General features: G+C 38.7%; 1 protein-coding gene across 1 annotated transcript in view; it reads left to right on the top strand.

The window, feature by feature from the left end:
* The window catches only part of flnbl (filamin B, like), an 81365-nt gene that overhangs the window by 25018 nt on the left and 34403 nt on the right, over positions 1-21944 (top strand). Inside the window, exons 10-22 of the mRNA XM_057845229.1 lie at positions 1923-2060; positions 4621-4747; positions 9414-9550; positions 9732-9925; positions 9998-10111; positions 10215-10358; positions 13832-13955; positions 14140-14300; positions 18232-18322; positions 18391-18545; positions 18677-18794; positions 21449-21528; positions 21600-21776. Of these exons, the coding sequence (XP_057701212.1) occupies positions 1923-2060; positions 4621-4747; positions 9414-9550; positions 9732-9925; positions 9998-10111; positions 10215-10358; positions 13832-13955; positions 14140-14300; positions 18232-18322; positions 18391-18545; positions 18677-18794; positions 21449-21528; positions 21600-21776 (1760 nt within the window). The remainder of the gene's footprint in view (positions 1-1922; positions 2061-4620; positions 4748-9413; positions 9551-9731; positions 9926-9997; positions 10112-10214; positions 10359-13831; positions 13956-14139; positions 14301-18231; positions 18323-18390; positions 18546-18676; positions 18795-21448; positions 21529-21599; positions 21777-21944) is intronic.

Genomic DNA, 21944 nt, shown 5'->3' with positions numbered 1-21944 from the left:
CCATATGCGTCAATGGAATCCAAGTACATTGGCATCAATAGAAATGACATAAATGGCCGTCAATGGCATCCGTCTAAAATGGCCTCAATGCAAAGTTAATGCCATTGGAAATGAATGAGAAATTTGGACGTCCATAGCTGTCAATGGCATTGAGTTACATAGGTGTCGATGGAATCCAACTTCATTTGCATCAATAAATTTGACATGCATGGCCGTCAATGGCATCAATGCAATGTAAATTCCTTTGGAAATTCCATTGAAAGTGAATGGGGAATTGCATCCCATTTAAACTGAATGGGAAAGTTTTTGGCAAATTTGCAGGGAACCGTAAATTTTTTCCAAATTTTTTATACAACTTTTAAGCCCATCACCGTCCCGGAATTTTTGATGTCCAAATTATGTGATTTGGTCAAAAAATGTAGGACTTGATGGATTTTGATTATTATTATTTTATTTTTTTTAATCGGTGTGTACGGGCGAACGGAAAATTTTTTGGGTCGTTCAAAAAATGATTTGTATCAGTGTATAATTGGTTCATTCCATATATGCTTTAGAATCCAAAATGGAGAAAGAGTCAACTAAATAATGAGTTTGAAGCATTCGATTCATCTTTTCAGATTTAGACTGACTAAAAATAATGATTTGGGAGTATTCGTTGAATTATTTCTAGCGCTGCAACGATTAATCGATTAATTCGAGTATTCGATTAGAAAAAAATATTCAAATTAAATTTTGTTGCTTCGAGTATTTGTTTAAAGTGCCGTTGTAATGGTTTATTTTGAAAGTGTTTGCATTTAGTTTTATTGATAATGGTGGATACACTGCCCTATGGACTGCCTCTTTTCACATGGCTGAATCCAACTGCTCCCTGTTAAGACCAATGTAAGCTAAGTTTTTGTTTGAGCAAATGTTTTTAATTCATTCATAATTTAGTTTATAGAATTATTTAGCAGTTTTTTTAAGAGCATTGTTAAGAAGGAAAAAAAAATAGCATTTAAGCTAGCGGACTTTTTCTATGTATAAGTTAGCCAATTGTTTTTTTATTGTATATAGATCCTCATTTAAAAAATATATTTCCCGTTGAGGCTCAGCTCAGGTATTCAGTTTTTCGTGTTCCTCGTCTGATTACTCGATTATTCGAACTAACTAGTAAATCGATTAATCAACTTCTAAAATACTCGATAGCTGCAGCCCTACAGTGTTGTGATGAGGTTGTCTGCCATAAGACCGTCAGAATTATTTCTAGTGCTGCAACCATTTATTGATTAATTCGATTATTCGATTAGAAAAAAAACATTCGAATTACATTTTGTTGTTTTGAGTATTCGTTCAGTTAAAGTGGCGTTGTAATGGTTTATTTGTAAAGTGTTTGCATTTAGTTTTATTGATTAAGGTGGATACACTGCCCTCTGGTCTGCCTCATTTCACATGGCTGAATCCAACTGCTCCCTGTTAAGACCAATGTAAGCTAAGTTTTTGTTTGAGATAATGTTTTTTAATGCATTCGTATTTCGTTTGTAGATAGATTAAGCCAATTTTTTTGTGGGAATATGTGTTTGAACCTTTTGTTAAGAGCATTGTAAAAAAAAGAAAGAAAAAAGAAAGGCATTTTATAGCATTTAAGCTAGCGGACTTTTGCATGCAAGTTAGCCAATTGTTCGTTTGTTGTTCATAGATCTTCATTTAAAAAATTTTTTTATACCGTTTGAGGCTCAGCGCGGAATTTTAATTTTTTATGTTCCTTATCCGATTACTCGATTATTCGAACTAATTTGTTGATTAATCGACTACTAAAATAATCGATAGCTCCAGCCCTAATTATTTCCACCCCTTATCACTTAATTTGGATTTTCATCTGCCATTAATGTGAAATGATTCATTCTTGTTATGTGCAACGTCCAATCATGTTGTGGCTTCTTCAGCGTGCTTGCCAGGTGCGTGCAGAGTAGCGGGTCGAGGTCTGCAGGCGACGGGTATGAGGGTGCAACAAGTGGGCGACTTCAAGGTGGACACCAGAAACGCCGGCACCGGAGAACTGAAGGTTGTCGTCAAAGACCCCAGTGAGTGAAAACTGTCTTTCAGAAGCATGGGAACCTCTGGGTAGCTAACAAAATGATACGATTTGCGATACAAAGCTCACGATAACGATCTCACGGTATGACGATAGAATAGAATACAATAGAATAGAATAGGTCTTTATTGTCATTGTCAGCAACGAAATGAACATTGTGAACACAAAAATTTTAAGTGGCACTCCAGTAAACAGTGGTATTAAAAAGTATGTTAACCTTTTGGAATTTCTTACATTTCTGCATAAAATCAGCATCAAATGTGATCTGATCTTTGTCAAAATCACACAGATGAAAAAACTCTGTCTGATTTAACTAAAACCACCCAAACATTTATTGGTTTTCATTAGATCGGGTCCGATCACGTCATTTTCAAAGTATCAGAATCGGCAAAAAAATATCGGACATGCCTTTTTATTAATATATATATATATTTTTTAAATTAAATCGTTTTCTAATTGTATTTAACGTTACAGACAAAATGTCTTACATTCATCCAGAGTCTTTAGTTTTGGCTTAAAGTAGGGCTATCAAATTTATCGCATAAACGGCGGTAATTAATTTTTAAAAAATGAATCACGTTAAAAATGTAATGCAATTAACGCATGCGCTGCATGACCCACTCACGCATTGTCGCGTTCAATCTATAATGGCGCCGTTTTACCTATCTATAGAGCTAATAGGCAGCGTAAAATGAGTAGAGAGAATTTTGGCAGTCTTTGGAGCCTCTTTTTAATTGGCTAAAGCCTTAAAATCCCTCTCTCAACAATTTGAAATATCGTGGGAAGCAATGTGGGGAAGAACGGTAGTGGTTGATCTTTTCCTTAACACCCTATGTTACTTCCCAACACAGAGAATATATATCAATTGGTGCCACTACACACAGTCATGGTTGCACTTCCCATCATGCATTTGGGCAGAACAGTTAAATGGCTACAGTATCATTTACTGAAAGCTCAACAAATACACTAGATGGCAATATTTAGTCACAATATACAAAGTCACAGTTATCCTTTAAGAATTACAAGTCTTTCTATCGGTGGATCCCTCTCACAGAAAGAATGTTAACAATGTAAATGCCATCTTGAGGATTTATTGTCATAATAAACAAATACAGTACTTATGTACTGTATGTTGAATGTATATATTCGTCCGAGTTTTATTCATTTTTTTCTTAATGCATTGCTAAAATGTATATGATCGGGAAAAATTATCGGGAATGATTGGAATTGAATCGGGAGCAAAAAAAAAAAAAGCAATCGGATCGGCAGTTACTCAAACTAAAACGATCGGGATCGGGAGCAAAAAAACATGATCGGAACAACCCTAGTTTTCATATTTTAATGACGATATCATGCAAACAATGACAGAAGGGTGACATCATCGATCGACAGTCAGAGAAGTTGTCTACAAATGGAGAGAGTTTGGCACTGTTGCTTCTTTCCCAAGGAGTGGCCGTCCACCAAAGATGACGCCAAGAGTTCAGCGCAGAATACACAGAGAGGTAAAATAAGAACCCTAGAGTGTCTGCTAAAGACTTACAAAAATCCCTGGCACAGTCCAATATCTCCGTGCACACTCCACGGAGGAAGCCACTGCTGTCTAAAAAACCATTGTTGCTCGTTAAATGTTTGCAAAAAAGGCGCTTTTACACACCACAGAAGTTAGGACAAAATACTTTGTGGACTGATGAAACCAAAGTTAAATTGTTTGGGAGTAACACACTAAGTCATGTGTGGAGGAAAAATGGAACCGCTCACCAACATCAACACCTCATCCCCACCGAAAGCATGGTGGAGGGAGAATCATGATTTGGGGCTGTTTTGCTGCCTCAGAGCCTGGACAACCTTTAATCCTTAATGGAAGTATGAATTCAAAAGGACGTTTTTCAGGAAAACCTGGGGCAGTCTGTGAGACAGTTGAAGCTAAAAAGAGGATGGATGCTGCAACAAGACAATGATCTAAAACACAGAAGTGAATCAACTTCAGAATGGTTTCAGAAGAACAAAATACAGGTTCTGGAGTGGCCAAGTCAAAGTCCAGACTTGAACCCCATTGAGATGCTGTGGCATGACCTAAAGACAGCGATTCATGCCAGAAATCCCGGGAATCTGACTGAACTACAGCAGTTTTGTAGAGAAAAATGGGCCATGATTAGTCCTGATCAATGTGCCAGACTGATCTGCAGCTACAGGAAGCGTCTGGTTGAAGTTATTGCTGCCAAAGGGGGACCATAAAATATTAAATATGATGGTTCACTTACTTATTTTTCCCTCGTCTGTCATTGTTTGCATACTATCCTCATTAAAATATGAAAACCTATAAATGTTTGGGTGGTTTTAATTAAAGCAGACACGGTTTTTTCATCTGTGTGATTTTGACAAAGATCAGATCACATTTGATTGTGATTTTATGCAGAAATGTGAGAAATTCCAAAAGGTTGATACGTTTTCATACCACTGTAAACATATGTATTAAATTAAAATAAACAAATCGGAAAACTTTTGGGCTACAGAAGACGATATATCACGTTTTTAATAATATCTTACAGAGGGTAATGAGGCCAGCGTGAAGCAGGTTTCCAGTCAGGACAAAGTGCACGCGTTCGAGTATTATCCACTCAGCCCTGGCAAATACACTATCTCCATCACCTGGGCCGGGCAGCATATCCCCAAGAGGTAAACTGGGTTTTGTGTTCCAGAACTACGAAGGAGGAGCGGGGTTGGTTGTGTCAATATTCAATATTTGATGAATACCTTCCCATCAACACGTCATTCTTTTATAACCCCAATTCACATTTATGGCTGAAAGCTTAAGTAACAGCTAGCAAAATCTGGATAGCTTTGTGTTGATACTTCTTAACGATAAACACGATAAACCTATTGAATAAAAGGCCTTGAAAAGAAGAGTGACGACCTTTAGATTTTGAAGTTGTCCCCCCTAAAAAAGTACTGTAATTGCCTGTCCATTGACACTCTACAGCAGGGGTGTGAAACCCATTTTTGCAAATATATTAAATACTAAATATTTTATACCCCCCAAATTATGATTAGAAATTGTAATTCAAAAAGGGGGAAGCAGGGCAGTTTAATTTTTTATTTTTTATTTTAAATGTTTTATATTATTTTAATGTAATTTTTATTATATATTTATTGATATACTGTATGTATTTAAATTTCATAAAATATTTCATTTTTGATTTATTTTATATTTAAATATATTTTAATGTAGTCCTCACCTAAAATTGAAACAATTTAAAAAAGAAAAAAAAAAGAGAAAAAGAGGAAATATTCTTTTTTTTGGGTCATTTTTGTTAATAGTTCATGTATAAAATATTTTATTTTAACCCACCCTCAAAATTATGATTCAAAATTTTAATTATTTAAAAAAGTATTATTTTTTCAATGAATTTTTTTTTTTTTAAATATTGATTTCAATATCATTTTTGCAACAAACAGGGCAGTTTAAATTATTTATTTATTTATTTTAATTATTTTAACATGTTTATATGATATATTTATTTATATAATGTATGTATATATATTTCATAAAATATTTCATTTTTGATTATTTTATATTAAAATATACTTTAATGTAATCCTCACCTAAAATTTAAAAAATTTGAAAAAGAAAACAGAAAAATAGGAAATATTCTTTTTTTTTTTTTTATCATATTTCATTTTTTTGGGTCATTTTTGTAAATATTTAATGTATTAAATATTTTATTTTAACCCACTCCCAAAATTATGATTCAAAATTTTAATTATTTAAAAAAAAAACGACAAAAAAAAGTATTCTTTTTCATTTTTAAAAATGTTTTTTAATATTGATTTCAAACATATTTTTGCCAATATTTTATACATTCAAATGTTATATTACCCCCTCCATCTAAAAATTATAATGATTAAAAATTATAATTAATAATGGAGAAACATTCAAAGTAATTTTGGCAAATATCTTATGTATTAAATATTTTGTTTTTACCCAAAATTCGTTTTTCAAAATTTTGATAATTTAATAAAGAAAGAAAAGTTAAAAACAGGTAATATTCTTTTTTAAATTGTACTTTTTTTTTTTCAAACTAATTCTTTAAAAAATATTTCATGCTTTAAAAAATGTCAAATTATTCCCTCCTCTCGAATATTGTGATTAAAAATTATAATAACATAAAAAAAGAGGAAGTATTTGTTTATTTTCCAATTAGTTTGCATTTTTTAATTAACAAAAAACAGTAAATACTAATTCTTTTAATTTAAACCAGCAAAACAAATATTGGGTAATATCATCATTTAGTTTTAAATTATTTCAGAATGTTATTTATTTTTAATGTTAAAAACCAGAAGAAACGCAAAATTCATTTCCTTTTGCAGACCTTGCAAAATCCTGTGCTGGGCCAGAGTAATGTATGTAATTTTTCTTTTTAATGCGACAATTTGGATTATTTCAACTCCTATGGTTGAGCTGTAACAATTAGTATAACAACCCATGTACTATTCGTAGTATATGTTAGGCTTTGGGCTATTTAGTGTCAAACTGGATTCCTCCAAAAGGTCTAATCCCCAGAAAGGGCTCCAAGGGAGGGAAATGCTCTTTAATAAAGCCAAACTGACAGGAAAAACCTGCCGTGCCTTTAAATATACTGATGCTTCAGGACATCAGTGCTAAACCAAAATCCAGAGAAGAGTTTTGTTAACCCGGTATGTTTGTTCATTCGCCTCTCCCAGTCAAAATGGATTTTTAGCGTTGTCAATGGCAGCCAGTGAGTTCCGTAAATGAGTGCCCTGTCAGGGTAAGGCGAGGCAAATTTGTGTAGCACTATTCAACAAGAGGCAATTCAAAGTGCTTTTCATCACCTAAAAGTCCCAAACCGCAAATAAAATTATACATAAAAATGCCAAACAATTAAAACAGGAAATAGAAATCAAACCAAAAGAAAGTTAAATGAAAAGCAAAAGTCAAATAACTTGAAATCTAAAGTATATGGGCAAATATGAATACGCTGTGGTAAATAGTAGCATTTTTAGCCCTGATTTAAAGCAACACTATGTAACTTTTCAACCTTTATGAAATATATTCATAACATTTGTGATGATACAGTGGGGAGAACAAGTATTTGATACACTGCCGATTTTGCTGGTTTTCCCACTTGCAAGCCATGTAGAGGTCTGTAATTTGTATCATAAATTCTCTTCAACTGTGAGGGACGGAATCTAATACAAAAATCCAGAAAATCACATTGTATAATTTTTAAGTAATAAATTTGTATTTAACTCCATGAAATAAGTAATTGATACATTACCAACTAGTAAATATTTTGGCTCTTAGTTCTTTTTTAAGAACCCCTCCTGGTCTCCACTCATTACCGGAAGTAACTGCACCTGTTTGAACTTGTTATCCGTATAAAAGACACCTGTCCACATGCTCAAACAAACAAACTCCAACCTATCCACAATGGCCAAGACCAAAGAGCTGTGTAAGGACATCAAGGATAAAATAATAAACCTGCACAAGGCTGGGATGGGCTACAGGAAAATAAGCAAGCAGCTTGGTGAGAAGATAACAACTGTTGGAGCGATTATTAAAAAATGGAAGAAGTTCAAGTTGACGGTCAATCTGCCTCGTCCTGGGGCTCCATGCAAGATCTCACCTCGTGGGGCATGACTGATCATGAGGAAGGTGAGGGATCAGCCCAGAACTACACGGTAGGACCTGGTCAATGACCTGAAGAGAGCTGGAACAACAGTCTAGAAGAAAACCATCGGAAACACATTATGCCGTCATGGATTAAAATCCCACAGCGCACGCAAGGTCCCGCTGCTGAACCCAATGCATGTCCGGACACGTATGAAGTTTGCCACTGACCATCTGGATGATCCAGAGGAGCAATGGGAGATGGTCATGTGGTCGGATGAGACCAAAATCAAACTTTTTGGTCTAAACTCGGCTCGTCGTGTTTGGAGGAAAAAGAAGGATGAGTACAACCCCAAGAACACCATCCCAACCATGAAACATGGAGTAGGAAACATTTTTTGGGGCTGCTTCTCTGCCAAGGGTACAGGATGACTGCACCGTATTGAGGGGAGGATGTATGGGGCTATGTATCGCCAGGTCTTGGCTGACGACCTCCTTCCTTCAGCGAGAGCCCTGAAGATGGGTCAAGGCTGGGTCTTCCAGCATGACAACGACCCAAAGCACAGAGTGGCCTAGCCAGTCACCAGATCTGAACCCGATAGAAAATCTATGGAAGGAGCTGAAAGTCCGTGTTGCCCGGCGGCAGCCCCGAAACCTGAAGGCTCTGGAGAAGATCTGCGTGGAGGAGTGGGCCAAAATCCCTACTGCAGTGTGTGCAAACCTAGTCAAGGTCTACAGGAAACGTTTAGTATCTGTAATAGCAAACAAAGGTTTCTGTACCAAATATTAAGTTTGATTTTTGTGATGTATCAAATACTTATTTCATGCAATTAAATACAATTTTATTATTTAAAAATCATACAACCTGATTTTCTGTTTTTTTGTATTAGATTCCGTCCCTCACAGTTGAAGAGAACTTATGATACAAATTACAGACCTCTACATCAGGGGTGGGAAAACTATTCCACAAAGGGCCGCAGTGGGTGCGGGCTTTTGTTGCAACCCATTAAGACAACACATTTTCACCAATCTGCTGTTTTACAAGTGCAATCAGTCGATTGCAGTCAGGTGCTTCTCATTTCTGCTGAAACCTCATTGGTTATACTATCTGTGCTGGGTCAGTTGGAACAAAGACCAGGACCCACTGCGGCCCTCGAGGACCGGTTTGCCCACCCCTGCTCCACATGCTTTGCAAGTGGGAAAACCAGCAAAATCGGCTGTGTATCAAATACTTGTTCTCCACACTGTATGTCCACTGACAACTAGCTGAATGACTCCTCTTTGGTATCTTGAGAGGGTCTGTATCACAAAACGCTGCCACACAAAAAACTTTTCCCCGTGAAAAAAGCTGTCCAAAGACGTCGCCGCCTGCAGCACAAATCCAACAGCAGCTAACGTTACTGTTTACATTGACTGACGCTAGGTTGCTATAGGTGTGTAAACACCCCAGTAATGGCGTCCAACCACTTGATGGTGGCGTACACAAATCTCTACTCGGCTTAGTCGATAGAGTAGGCAGGCATATTGATGTGTCAAGAGGCACAGACCAGATTGCGGTCGTTAAAAAATGATTTATTTTTCTGCGGCCCGGTAGCAAATGCGCCACAGACCCGTACCGGTCACCTGCCCAGTGGTTGGGGATCATTGTTATGAAGGGTAAATGAAACGCAATTTTGTATGATTTTTATTTTTTTGTCCTTGTGTTCAATTCAGTCCTTTTGAAGTGGTCGTGGGTCCGGAGCCGGAACCTCAGCAGATCCGGGCGTGGGGTCCCGGGCTGGAAGGGGGCATCGTGGCTAAACCTGCCGTCTTTGTAGTGGAGTCTGTGGGCAGCGACGTCGGAGTCCTCGGTGAGTCCACATTGATTAATGAACAGGAAAAGCTTTGGGTCATGATGGTTCGCCTGCTGATTTTATTTTACATTTCTAGTATATATGAACACCACTAAAGAGCAATGATAATTCCCTGTTTACATTTAAAACAACCAACAATAGGCAGAATTTTCTGAAAGTTGTATCACTCAACCGTCAGGCTTTGCCATCGAGGGTCCGTCCCAGGCCAAGATCGAGTGCGAGGACCAGAACGACGGCTCCTGCGACGTCCGCTACTGGCCCACCGAACCCGGAGAGTACGCCGTCCACGTCACCTGCGACGACGACGACATCGAGCACAGCCCCTTCATGGCCTACATCCAGCCGGACCGACACAGCAACCACCCAGACAAGGTCGGGACTCAGGAGGTTTGTGATTGATCCACAAATGATGACAGGCAGAATCATTGTTTACCACTTCGACAGGTTCAAGCATTCGGGCCCGGGCTGGAGATGAACGGCTGTCTGGTCAACCAGCCTACAGAGTTCACTGTCAATGCTAAGGATGCTGGGAACGGACCACTCAGGATCATGGCGCAGGTATGTTGTTGAATGGTTTGATGGAAATTTATGAATTCTATTTGAGAGGGGACTTAAGATTGACCCTTGAGGGACGCCATTGTCTTTTTGATTCTTCTCCCAGGACGCTGAGGGTCTCCCCATGGACGTGAAGGTGCGCAGCAAAGGCGAGGGGCAGTACTTGTGCTCCTACACGCCCACCTCGGCTCAAAAGCACACCCTGGCCGTGGCCTGGGGAGGAGTCAACATCCCCGGGAGCCCTTACAGGGTAAGCGGCAGCCCAGAGCCAGGCGGGGAGCCTTTAAGACGCTCGGAAAACACCGGAAAAGCTAAGAAAGTGATCGTTATCGTCACTTACACTGAAGAGGGCCGACGAATTTTAGCGTTAACCTAATCAAGAACACAAAATTGTAATCTACAAAAAATGTATTAGTGTGATTTGAGGTGATTGTTGCTTCTCTGGCAAAATGATTAGCTACATATTCCATGCTCATTTCAAGAAATTGGGTCTGCAGATTGAGCCCTGTTTGGAGTGGGGATCATATTAGTGTGGACATACAGTATTCAGAGCATATATCACGCAACCAAAATATGACACTAATCCCTAGCTATAAAGTTAGCTAAATGATTACTGTATGGTGACTGATTATTCAGTCACTCTCTTAATAAGCATAATGTGACAGTTGCAGTGGCTAATGTTAAAAACTAGGAAATAACCAGCCAATAGCACATCATTATGTGTGCATTTCCTTGCCACTCAACAGAATAGACCTGCCCCTTAAAGGGTACCACGGAGAAAAAGACATGTAATTCTTAAAAGATACATGTTAGTATGAGTTATAAAAATTTGATATGAAATTTGTCAAATTATTTTAAGTAGTAGGTTGCCATTGTTGTTGACGACGCAACGCACTCTGGGCGGTGACGCCACAGGGCGGCGCTGCCGGGCTTCCACAGTGTCACTCTTTAGCTACATAAACGTGTCGTTGGCTCTGCTCTTCCAAATTGAACCCGAGTGGAAAAGTGATGTGCAGGACAGTACTGTCGATATTTCACAAAACGAGCAGCAAAGCAATTAAATGAAGGTCTCCAGCAGGATTCAAACTCAAGATTCAAACAGATGAGTGCTTCACAAGTCCTCAGATGAAAACCAACAAATCTGTTACGGTCCGCCAATGCGAATGCAAGCAAACAACAATGACATCGAGATTGCGTAAAACGGTTTATTAAACACAAATAAAAAAACATGCGATCGCAAAAATGAGACACAAAAAAGGGTCCGTTAAAGGAGGTCGGGATCAATTAAAAAAAACAAAAAACAAAAAACAAAACAAGTGAAACCCCCGGTCAGAGGCAGACGAATGGAAAAACCAAGGCAAATATGCAACTTGCAACGAAGGGGTCAAGAATACATACTGTCAAATTGCAGCAAGTCAATATCTCGGCAAGACGCCTACGATCGGTTTAAAGACACTGCAATGAGCTGGAATTGGATGCTGGTACGTCGTTGGGAACTCATCCCACAGCTCTGTAACAAAACAATCTAACCAGCATCAGAATGTGATAAAATCATGCCAGTTCTCATACTAGCTTTGCTTGCTAGCTAGCACAGCTATTCTCCCAGTCCAGCCCAACCGCGTCATCACCCCCAGCGTGCATTGCGCGTGTAAAACCTGGCGCCCTCCATCAGTCAAACATGTACTAAATATCATAGATTTTTAAATCAATGTGAATAATATGTGTTTCTAATAACATATTTTAGTAAAAGAGAACAAATGTGGCTTATTTGAGCCTACAAGTCTTTAAGTCCGAGGATCCCTTTAAGGGGGAACACGCATTTGCCACCGTGATCTTGCGAAGTGTCTGCGGCTCGCAAGATGAGGAAAAATGGGGGACAAAACTCCCATCGTTGTGAGCCACTTGCATGGAGACTGAACCGTCTCCATTGGCACGTGGTCTATAGCTAACCCTATATGTAATAACCACGAGCCTGTCAGCGAGGTGTCGAGCGGAAGCAAGTTAGCTGACCAATGATTTTGAAGCACAAGAATGAAGCAGAAAGCTCAAATCTTTGAGATGTTTAGGATACGTTTACATAACAGACCATGTGCGTTATCTTTGCCTCTTTGTTGTGTTGTGCTTTCGAAGCGAGATTGTGTTCACGGTTTATTTTGAAATAATGGCCAGACGCGACCCCATGTCCTACAAGCCACAGACAGATACAATTGGCGACCTCTGGTAGAGGAGTAGCTGCTTCTAGTATATACCTAAAAAAAAATCAAGTATTTGATTCCAAGGCCTTTCTTGAGACCACATTTTTTGACAGTCTTGTTCTCGTCTCGTTCTTAACTCTCAAAAGTCTTGCTTTTTTGGACTTCTGGTTTTGGTCTCAGATCGTGGGGTCTTGAATACAACATGACTAGTACCACAAATATTTAATAGCTACGATATGGATTGTCTATTGTGGAAGCGACCTGGAACATAACTCCCTGCATAAAATGAGGAATCGCTGCCATTAACTTCCAACTTCTGTGTTAATGAATGGGTGAGGACCTAAGATTGACCCTTGAGGGACACCCAGTTATAAGTATGTTGCCAGACCATCCCCTTAACGATCTGATGATCTTTGAAGTATAAGATGTTTCAAATTGACTGATTAATGTCTGTAAAGCTCTTTTATAATCAACTGAAAAACCTGTAACCATTATTTAAAATGCACTGAACATGAGTTGTGTACAGAACTTTGAAATGTCTTTGTAATAGAACGAATCCTGGAAACATTTGTAAAGGAGGGAACGAGGTGTGAGATAAGTAAATTAAAGGCTCAGAGTCCATGTAGGGTGCAGTAAAGAAGATGAGGCTGATTGTCTTATTAACAAATGATTGACCAATGTAGAAATGAAAGAACAAGGACATGTCTTCTCAAATTGGTAGAGCTACAAGTGACTGACAGTTAATTAACTCTTTCAATACTATTGCTGATAATAGACGTCAAATCATGTGGCTCTTTTCATTGTTCTGTTGTGACTTTAAATGAGTTTATCATTAGTAGATGTCCAATCCATTTCAACAGGGAGGGTGGCAGTGAATGAATGTCCTCCCACTTCAAATGGATTGGACATCAGTCGCTGTCAATGGCGGGCAATGAGTTAAATTAATGAGTTAATTACATAACAGTAATATACAACAATAGTAAAGTTATCAGGTCCAGATGGTTACATGGTTGAATTTTCTCAAAAATATTTTTGGGGTATTTACAACCAGAACCAGTGACACCTCGTCAATAGTTACTAAAAATAAATTTTAGAGAAGAAGTATAGACGTGAAAAACAGAAATTAGATAGTAAAAGTAATGGAAACATCTGTTCAGCAATCACTCATACAATTGATGTTATTTTAAAAATTAAGTCATTTCATGTTAAGCCATGTTGTCGAATTTTTGAATTGTTGAAAAATGTACCATAATTTGCTATGTTGAAAATAAAATGGCTATAACATGGATTGTGGAATGTCGTGTTTTTTTTAAGATTACGGTTTGTACCTAAAACGGAAAATCAGATCCAAATTCATGATTCAAAATCGATCCATACTAATCATGCATCACTTCCTGTATATACGTAAACATTGCAGAAATTTCTTGTAATTCCAATCATTTCAATATTCTCCAAATTAGTCATTTTTCAAATTTATTTATTTATTTTTTTTAAACAATGTAACTAAACGTGTGATGTTTGTTCTTAGGTAAACATTGGTAAAGGCAGCCATCCGAACCAAGTTGTAGTTTCCGGTCCAGGAGTGGAGAAGACTGGACCCAAAGCTCACGAGCCCACGCATTTCACCATCGACTGTTCCGGAGCAGGAGATGGTAATCGTCAGAAAACTCGTTTTTGTTATCCGGTGCGGTTGCTCATTCCCGTCATAGTCGCCATTCTTTTACCGTGACTGGAATGCAAATCGTTCTGTGTTTTGCAAGCATTTCTTAAGGTAAAGGCAGAGACGCTGGCGCCCCCTGCGGGTTTTCCCCCCAAAATTTTGTGTGTTTTTTTCAGGCGACGTTAGCGTGGGCATCAAGTGTCACGGCACCTTGGTGGGAGACCGCGAAGCCGACGTGGATTTTGACATCATCCCCAACGCCAACGACACCTTTACTGTCAAGTACATACCGCCTGCCGCGGGGCAGCTCACCGTCAAAGTCCTCTTCACTGACAAGGTACTAAGAATATTTTTCGTAGGGGACAGACAACATATATGTGTAGTAGAAATGACTCTTACTCATTGAACTGATTGGCTGCCATTCGTTCATTCTCTCAAAGCGCCAGCAATGGCACCCAATCAGTTAAATTTGGGGTCAAAGGTCACAGATTTCAGAAAAGGAATTTAACGGATGAATTTACTTAACTCAAATTTGCAGGGTAGGAGATATGATGACAAGCGTGAGCAGGGGCGCCACCCCGTTTGCCAGTATATTGTTAGATTGTTGTAGCATCAGTTATGCATTTCATCCTAAATGAATGCATTTATTTTGTTTTGTTAAATGTAGGGCTGTCAAATTTATCGCGTTTACGGGTGGTAATTTTTAAAAATTAATCACGTGAAAATATTTATCGCAATTAACGCATTCGCAGTACGACAGTACAAAGGCGGTGTTTTACTTTTATAAAGAGATAATAGGCAGTGTCAAGTGAGTGTAGTAGATACAAGCATTCATTTGGACCGTGCTTTTAATTGGCCAAAGCTCGTCATCCCTCCCACAGCAACTATAAATATTGTGGGAAGCGACGTGGGGAAGAATGGCAGGAGTTGCGCAGGGAAGATATAGCATTTGCAGCCACCACACACAGTCATGGTTGCACCACTTCCCATCATGCATTTGGGCAGAACAGTTAAGTCGCTACAGTATCATTTACTGAAAGCTCAACAAATACACTAGATGGCAATATTTAGTCACAATATACAAACTCACATTTATCCGTTAAGAATTACAAGTCATTCTATCCGTGGATCCCTTTCACAGAAAGAATGTTAATAATGTTAATGCCATCTTGTGGATTTATTGTTATAGTAAACAAATACAGTACTTATGTACAGTATGTTGAATGTACTGTATATATCCGTCTTGTGGCTTATCTTTCCATTCCAACAATAATTTACCGAAAAATATGGCATATTTTATAAATGGTTTGAATTGCGATTAATTACGATTAACCCTTTAACACCGAACGTGTCGGCAGCGACGCGTTTACGCATATCGTCTTTGAAGCTTCGTCACGCTGTAATTACATCACCCACGTGCTGCTGGTTGGTCTCGTTTGAAAGTGCGGAAGTTGATGTCCACACCAGTTTTTATTTGAAGTCAATCGGCCAAGAAAAACGGGAGATAATGTCATTTGAGTTTTATAGTTTTATTGCACTCATAAATACAGTGCTGCTCGAAAGTTTGTGAACCCCACAGCGATGGTCAGATTTTTTGTAAAAAAAACTAAAATAACCTTATTAAATGTTAAGTTATACCCAAATCCACAATACTGACATTCCAAATAATGGACTGAAACAAAAGAAATAGTTATATTGTCATTCTTTATTTAACAAAAGTGGTTGATTTAAGAAAAACTCAGATATCATGTGTGCAAAAGTATGTGAACCCCTTCAGTTAATAGGATATTGCGCCTCCTTTTGCAGAGATTACCTCAACCAAACGGTTTCTGTAGTGACTAATCAGCCTCTCACATCTACTTTGGGGGATTTTTGCCCATTCTTCCTTGCAGAACGCAGTCAGTTGAGAGAGGTTTGATGGGCGTCTGGCATGAACTGCTCGCTTCAGGTCCCGCCACAGCATTTCAATGGGATTTAGGTCAGGACTTTGACTGGGCCAGTCCAGAACACGAATCTTCTTCTTTTTCAGCCATTCCTTGGTTGTATTGCTGGAATGCTTTGGATCATTATCATGTTGCATGATCCACCTTCTGCCAAGCTTTAACTTCAAAACAGATGGCGTCAGGTTATGGTCTAGGATTTGACAATATTCCTCAGAATTCATGATTCCCTGGACTATGTGGAGTTGTCCAGGTCCTGAGGATGAAAAGCAAGCCCAGATCTTGACATTCCCACCTCCATGCTTCACTGTTGGGAGAAGGTTCTTTTGGTGGTATGCAGTGTTGACTTTTCGCCAGACATGGCGGTTTTGGTTGTGACCAAACAGTTCAATTTTGCACCTACATCAGTTGATGAAAACTCTTTTTAATTTAGTCTCGACAACACAACTGTTAAAAAAACAAAAAAAAACTACTGAATTGATTTATTAGGAAATCAGGTTGAAATAATAGAAAATTACAAAATGTTGAGGGGGTTCACAAACTTTTGAGCAGCACTGTATGCATTAAAACGCTGCATGGACCATGTATCCATCTCCATATTTCCATCATTTCTTGTCCTTTTTCAAAACCGAACGCAGCACAAAAGACTACTTATCCCAAGAATCGTTGTGATGTCAGGAAGGACGAACCGAATGTGATCATTTTTAATAAATTTCCGAGCGAGGCGCCAACTATTGAGAGGCAGGCATGCGAAGCAAGCAGCGGCCGGTGTTGTGCCGAAAAATAGCCGCCTCGCACGAGCGACTTTGAAACGTGCAGAATGAATCTAAAACTACATTTAGCACAAGCTAATGCATTATTTAATTAACTTAAGGAAGAAGATGAGTCGTATTTGTCGTTGTTTTCCTCTGATGAATCGACGTCTCGGCGAGTAGAAGTGACAGTAGAGCGCAAACGGCGAAAGAGTAGGCTGTGTGACGTGTGTGACGCAGCTCCGTGACCTGTTCAAGAAGAAGCTTTATTGAGTGCGCAAAAAAAAAAAAAAAAAACTTTATTGGGTCGCATGCCTGAAAAATTTGAATTGAACTACTTGTCAATATTTTTTTTAAATACTTTTTTTCAATGTTATATATTTTTTCTTCACTATACTCTTCAATTTTTATGTAGATGTGTGTTCGAGAAGCTTGATTGCATGTAGGTATATACTTTTGATAAGGTGATGGGTACAACACCTAACTTCACAAAGAGATATCTTCCAAACCCTTTTTGTGTTAGATGATATATATTAAAAAAAAAAAATCACTATTTTGCACACTATAAAACCTGTTTTGACCATAGTATGTGTAAAGGCCAAAAACGCCTATGACCATACCTGCTGTTTGTGTTGAATTGTCAAACATAAAACTATTCAATCTTATTTTTTTCTATTGAATGTTTATCCTAACAAGTTGAATAAATATTATCAAGCTTCAAAACGGTTGGTCGAGCATGTTTGGTTGTCAATGGGACGTCAACATTACACATTTTGTAAAAAGATTTTCTCTTTTTGGGTCCAAAATGTGATTTAAAATTGGTCAGTGAAGAAAACAACAGTTTGGACATGAAGTTCAATGTGTCCTGAAAAAAGGGACCCAATTTGGCCATTGTAAACAATTTTTTCTTTGAAATATAAAGGCAACATCAAATGCATGCAAATTCGGCCAAAATAGGCTTAGGTGTTAAAGGGTTAATTAATTTTTAAGCTGTGATTAACTCGATTAAAAATTTTAATCGTTTGACAGCCCTAGTTAAATGTACACCATATGCGTAATATATACATAACACAATAAAACAAAATTGTTGTGGAACTCAAAATGTTGACTGGACAGTTATGGACTATGCACATTAAATCATTAGTAACATCAGATATTACACAATACACCAAAGTATATCAGTAGCTGTGTCTTTTTGATAGTTTTCCCCTGACCTTTTTACTGCAATAATATAATGAAAACCTGAAATTATGGCTTTTAGTTTTGGCCACCCCAAGATTTTAAGTGGCCCCATCTGGCCACCCCTATGAAAAATTTCTGGAGGCGCCACTGAGCGTGAGAGTGACGATATTTTGGCCTATGAGGGCAAAAGTCATAAAGGTCATAAGGTCATGACAGTCTTTCAGTTTTTAACGATTTACTTATTTAATTGTTACCATAAAAATGTTAGCCATCCCAATTCAAATAGACATGATGACAGTGAGGGACGTAAACAAGATTTCTTCCATGATAAAAATGACTTGTCACTTTTTCCACAAGTTGCTTTGAAATAACAACATCTGATGTTTCCAAATAGGAAGTTCCGCACAGTCCTTTCCTGGTAAATGTAGACCCCTCCCACGACGCGGGAAAAGTCAAAGCCGAGGGTCCCGGATTGGCCCCCACGGGTAACGAGACACGCACGGTGACATCGCTTCCTGTCAGGACATTCACGAGCGTCTGTCTTTTTGTTCAGGAGTGGAGAGCGGAATACCGACTCACTTCACGGTCCTTACCAAAGGAGCGGGGAAGGCGCCACTGGATGTTACATTCTCATCTCCTGTCAAAAATTTCGACATCATCGACAACTACGATTATTCGCACACCATCAAGTACACGCCGGTCATCCCGGTAATGTTAAAGTTAATCATTCATTTCATGAAAGCTTTTTTCAAGGATCTTTTGGGAGAGGCTGCGAGCCATTCTAACATTCATGATTTTGCGGGCTATTATAAACTCTAAACATCCAATTGTGCACACAGGGCCCAATCAGCATCGCGGTGACGTTCGGCGACGATCCTATTGCAAAGAGCCCTTTCACAGTGGCTGTGGCCGAACCCCTCAACCTCAATAAAGTGGGCGTGGACAACTTGGATGGACGTAAGAAAGAGACTGAGTTGATGAAATGAATTAGATTAATTAAAGCTAAAGAAATGTTTTAAACCAAATAAAACTGAAATATGATCAACAAAATAAAGTATTACAACCTTGATATGGTCAGAATGATGCAGTTTGTTAAAAAATATTTCATTACTTATTTACAAAAGTTTGTCCTCTTGTTCAGTAGCAAGAGCTAGCTAAACAGCTAGCTTCTACGCCGAAGAAAAAGCTAGCATTAGTACAACAATCCAACCCTGTTACTTTGATTAAGCTAAATATTGTAAATATCAAATAAAGGTTTTTACCATGTACAGTGGGGCAAATAAGTATTTAGTCAACCACTAATTGTGCAAGTTTTCCCACTTGAAAATATTAGAGAGGCCTGTAATTGTCAACATGGGTAAACCTCAACCATGAGAGGCAGAATGTGGGGAAAAAAACCCAGAAAATCACATTGTTTGATTTTTAAAGAATTTATTTGCAAATTATGGTGGAAAATAAGTATTTGGTTGTTACCAAAAGTTCATCTCAATACTTTGTTATGTACCCTTTGTTGGCAATAACGGAGGCCAAACGGTTTCTGAAAATCTTCACAAGCTTTTCACACACTGTTGCTGGTATTTTGGCCCATTCCTCCATGCAGATCTCCTCTGGAGCAGTTATGTTTTGGGGCTGTCGTTGGGCAACACGGACTTTCAACTCCCTCCTCACCCCGTGGCGTCAAAATGATAACAAGAACGGGGAGCAAAAATCCCAGAACCACACGGGGGGGCCTAGTGAATGACCTACAGAGAGCTGGGACCACAGTAACAAAGCTACTATCAGTAACACAATGCGCCGCCAGGGACTCAAATCCTGCACTGCCAGACGTGCCCCCCCGCTGAAGAAAGTACACGTCCAGGCCCGTCTGCGGTTCGCTAGAGAGCATTTGGATGATCCAGAAGAGGACTTGGAGAATGTGTTATGGTCAGATGAAACCAAAATAGAATGTTTTGGTAGAAACACAGGTTATCTTGTTTGGAGGAAAAAGAATACTGAATTGCACCATACCCACTGTGAAGGAAACATCATGCTTTGGGGCTGTTTTTCTGCAAAGGGACCAGTACGACTGATCTGTGTAAAGGAAAGAATGAATGGGGCCATGTATCGAGAGATTTTGAGTGAAAATCTCCTTCCGTCAGCAAGGGCATTGAAGATGAGACGTGGCTGGGTCTTTCAGCATGACAATGATCCCAAACACACAGCCAGGGCAACAAAGGAGAGGCTTCGTAAGAAGCATTTTAAGGTCCTGGAGTGGCCGAGCCAGTCTCCAGATCTCAACCCCATAGAAACTCTGCAGAGGGAGTTGAAAGTCCGTGTTGCCCAGCGACAGCCCCAAAACATCACTGCCCTAGAGGATATCTACATGGAGGAATGGACCAAAATACCAGCAACAGTGTGTGAAAAGCTTGTGAAGTTACAGAAAACGTTTAGCCTCCGTTTTTGCCAACAAAGGGTACATAACAAAGTATTGAGATGAACTTTTGGTATTAACCAAATACTTATTTTCCACCATGATTTGCAAATAAATTCTTTAAAAATCAAACAATGTGATTTTCTGTTTTTTTTTTCTCCACATTCTGTCTCTCATGGTTGAGGTTTACCCATGTTGACAATTACAGGCCTCTCTAATATTTTGAAGTGGGAGAACTTGCACAATTAGTGGTTGACTAAACACTTATTTGCCCCACCATATCAGTAAGCTAAGTTAATCAAGCTAAACAGCTAGCATCTTCTCCGAGGAAAAAGCTAGCATTAGTATGACTAAGCAACCCTGTTTCTGTGATTAAGCTAAATATTATAAATATACAACAAATGTGATTATTTTTTGATCAGTAAACTAATCTAATCCAATCACGCTAAACAGCTAGCGTCTCCGCCTGAGAAAAAGCTAGCATTATTATGACTATGCAACTCGGTTACTGTCATTAAGCTTAGTAATTGTAAATATCAAATAAACAATGTCATAGCATTTTACCAATGATCTGTTAACTAAGCTAATCGAGCTAAACAGCTAGCCTCTACTCTGGGGAAAAAAAGGCTAACGTTAGTAGCAATTTGCAACCGTGTTCTTGTGATCAGGCTAAATATTGTAAATATCAAATAAATGGGATTTTTTAAAACCATTGATCAGGAAGCTAAACTAAGCTAAGGTAATCAAGCTAAACAGCTACCATCTCCTCCTAAGTAAAAGCATTAGTATCACGATACAACTCTGTTACTGTGATTAAGCTTAATAAACCATGTCACAACATTTTACCAATGATCTGTAAACTAAGCTAATTAAGCTAAACAGCTAGCTCCTCCTCGGAAAAAAACGCTAACGTTGGTAGCAACTAGCAGCCCAGTTATTGTGATCAGGCTAAATATTATGAATAGCAAATCTTGTCATAACATTTTTACCATTTACCTTAAGCTAATCTTAAGCTAATCAAGCTAAACAACTAGCTTGTACTCCTAAGAAAAAGCTAGCATTAATACGAATATGCAACCTTGTTATTATGACTAAGGCAATTATTGTAAAACATCAATAAATGATGTCATTTTTTAAATCATTGATCTGTAAGCTAAGCTAATTAAGCCTTTGATAGTTTGATACCTATTTGTTGTGCTAGGTGTGGAGGTGGGACAAGAGCAACTCTTCGTGATTGACACTAAGGGAGCGGGTGGCCAAGGACGCCTGGAGGTTGAGGTGGTGAGTATCAATGAGTTCATATTTCCCATTAAATGGTCATGTCGACTCACATTTAAAAAAAAAATTTTAAGCTGAGTCCCACCCAGCGTTCAGTGCCGTGCAATATGGAGACACAACCTGGAAAAGCCCAGGTGCGCTACACTCCCACGGAAGAGGGGGTCTACACTGTCAACGTGTCCTACGATGGATACCCCATCCCTGGAAGCCCCTTTCCCGTGGAGGGCCTGCTGCCGCCGGATCCCAGCAAGGTACAAACTCCGTCCATTTTCCAGAATGGCTTTTTTCTAGCGTTTTAAAAAGAGCGCCATCATCAGGGTCAAATGTACTCACTGGCCGCCACATATGTCATTTGACACTAGAGGGAGCCCTCGTACCACACTTTGAAAACCACTCTCCCAGCTGTCTTTAGCTAACAT

The sequence above is a fragment of the Corythoichthys intestinalis genome, chromosome 9 (genome assembly GCF_030265065.1).
Source record: "Corythoichthys intestinalis isolate RoL2023-P3 chromosome 9, ASM3026506v1, whole genome shotgun sequence".
Taxonomy (NCBI): Eukaryota; Metazoa; Chordata; class Actinopteri; order Syngnathiformes; family Syngnathidae; genus Corythoichthys; species Corythoichthys intestinalis.
The sequence above is the reverse complement of the archived record's forward strand: the minus strand, read 5'-3'. Positions and strand labels throughout refer to the sequence as shown.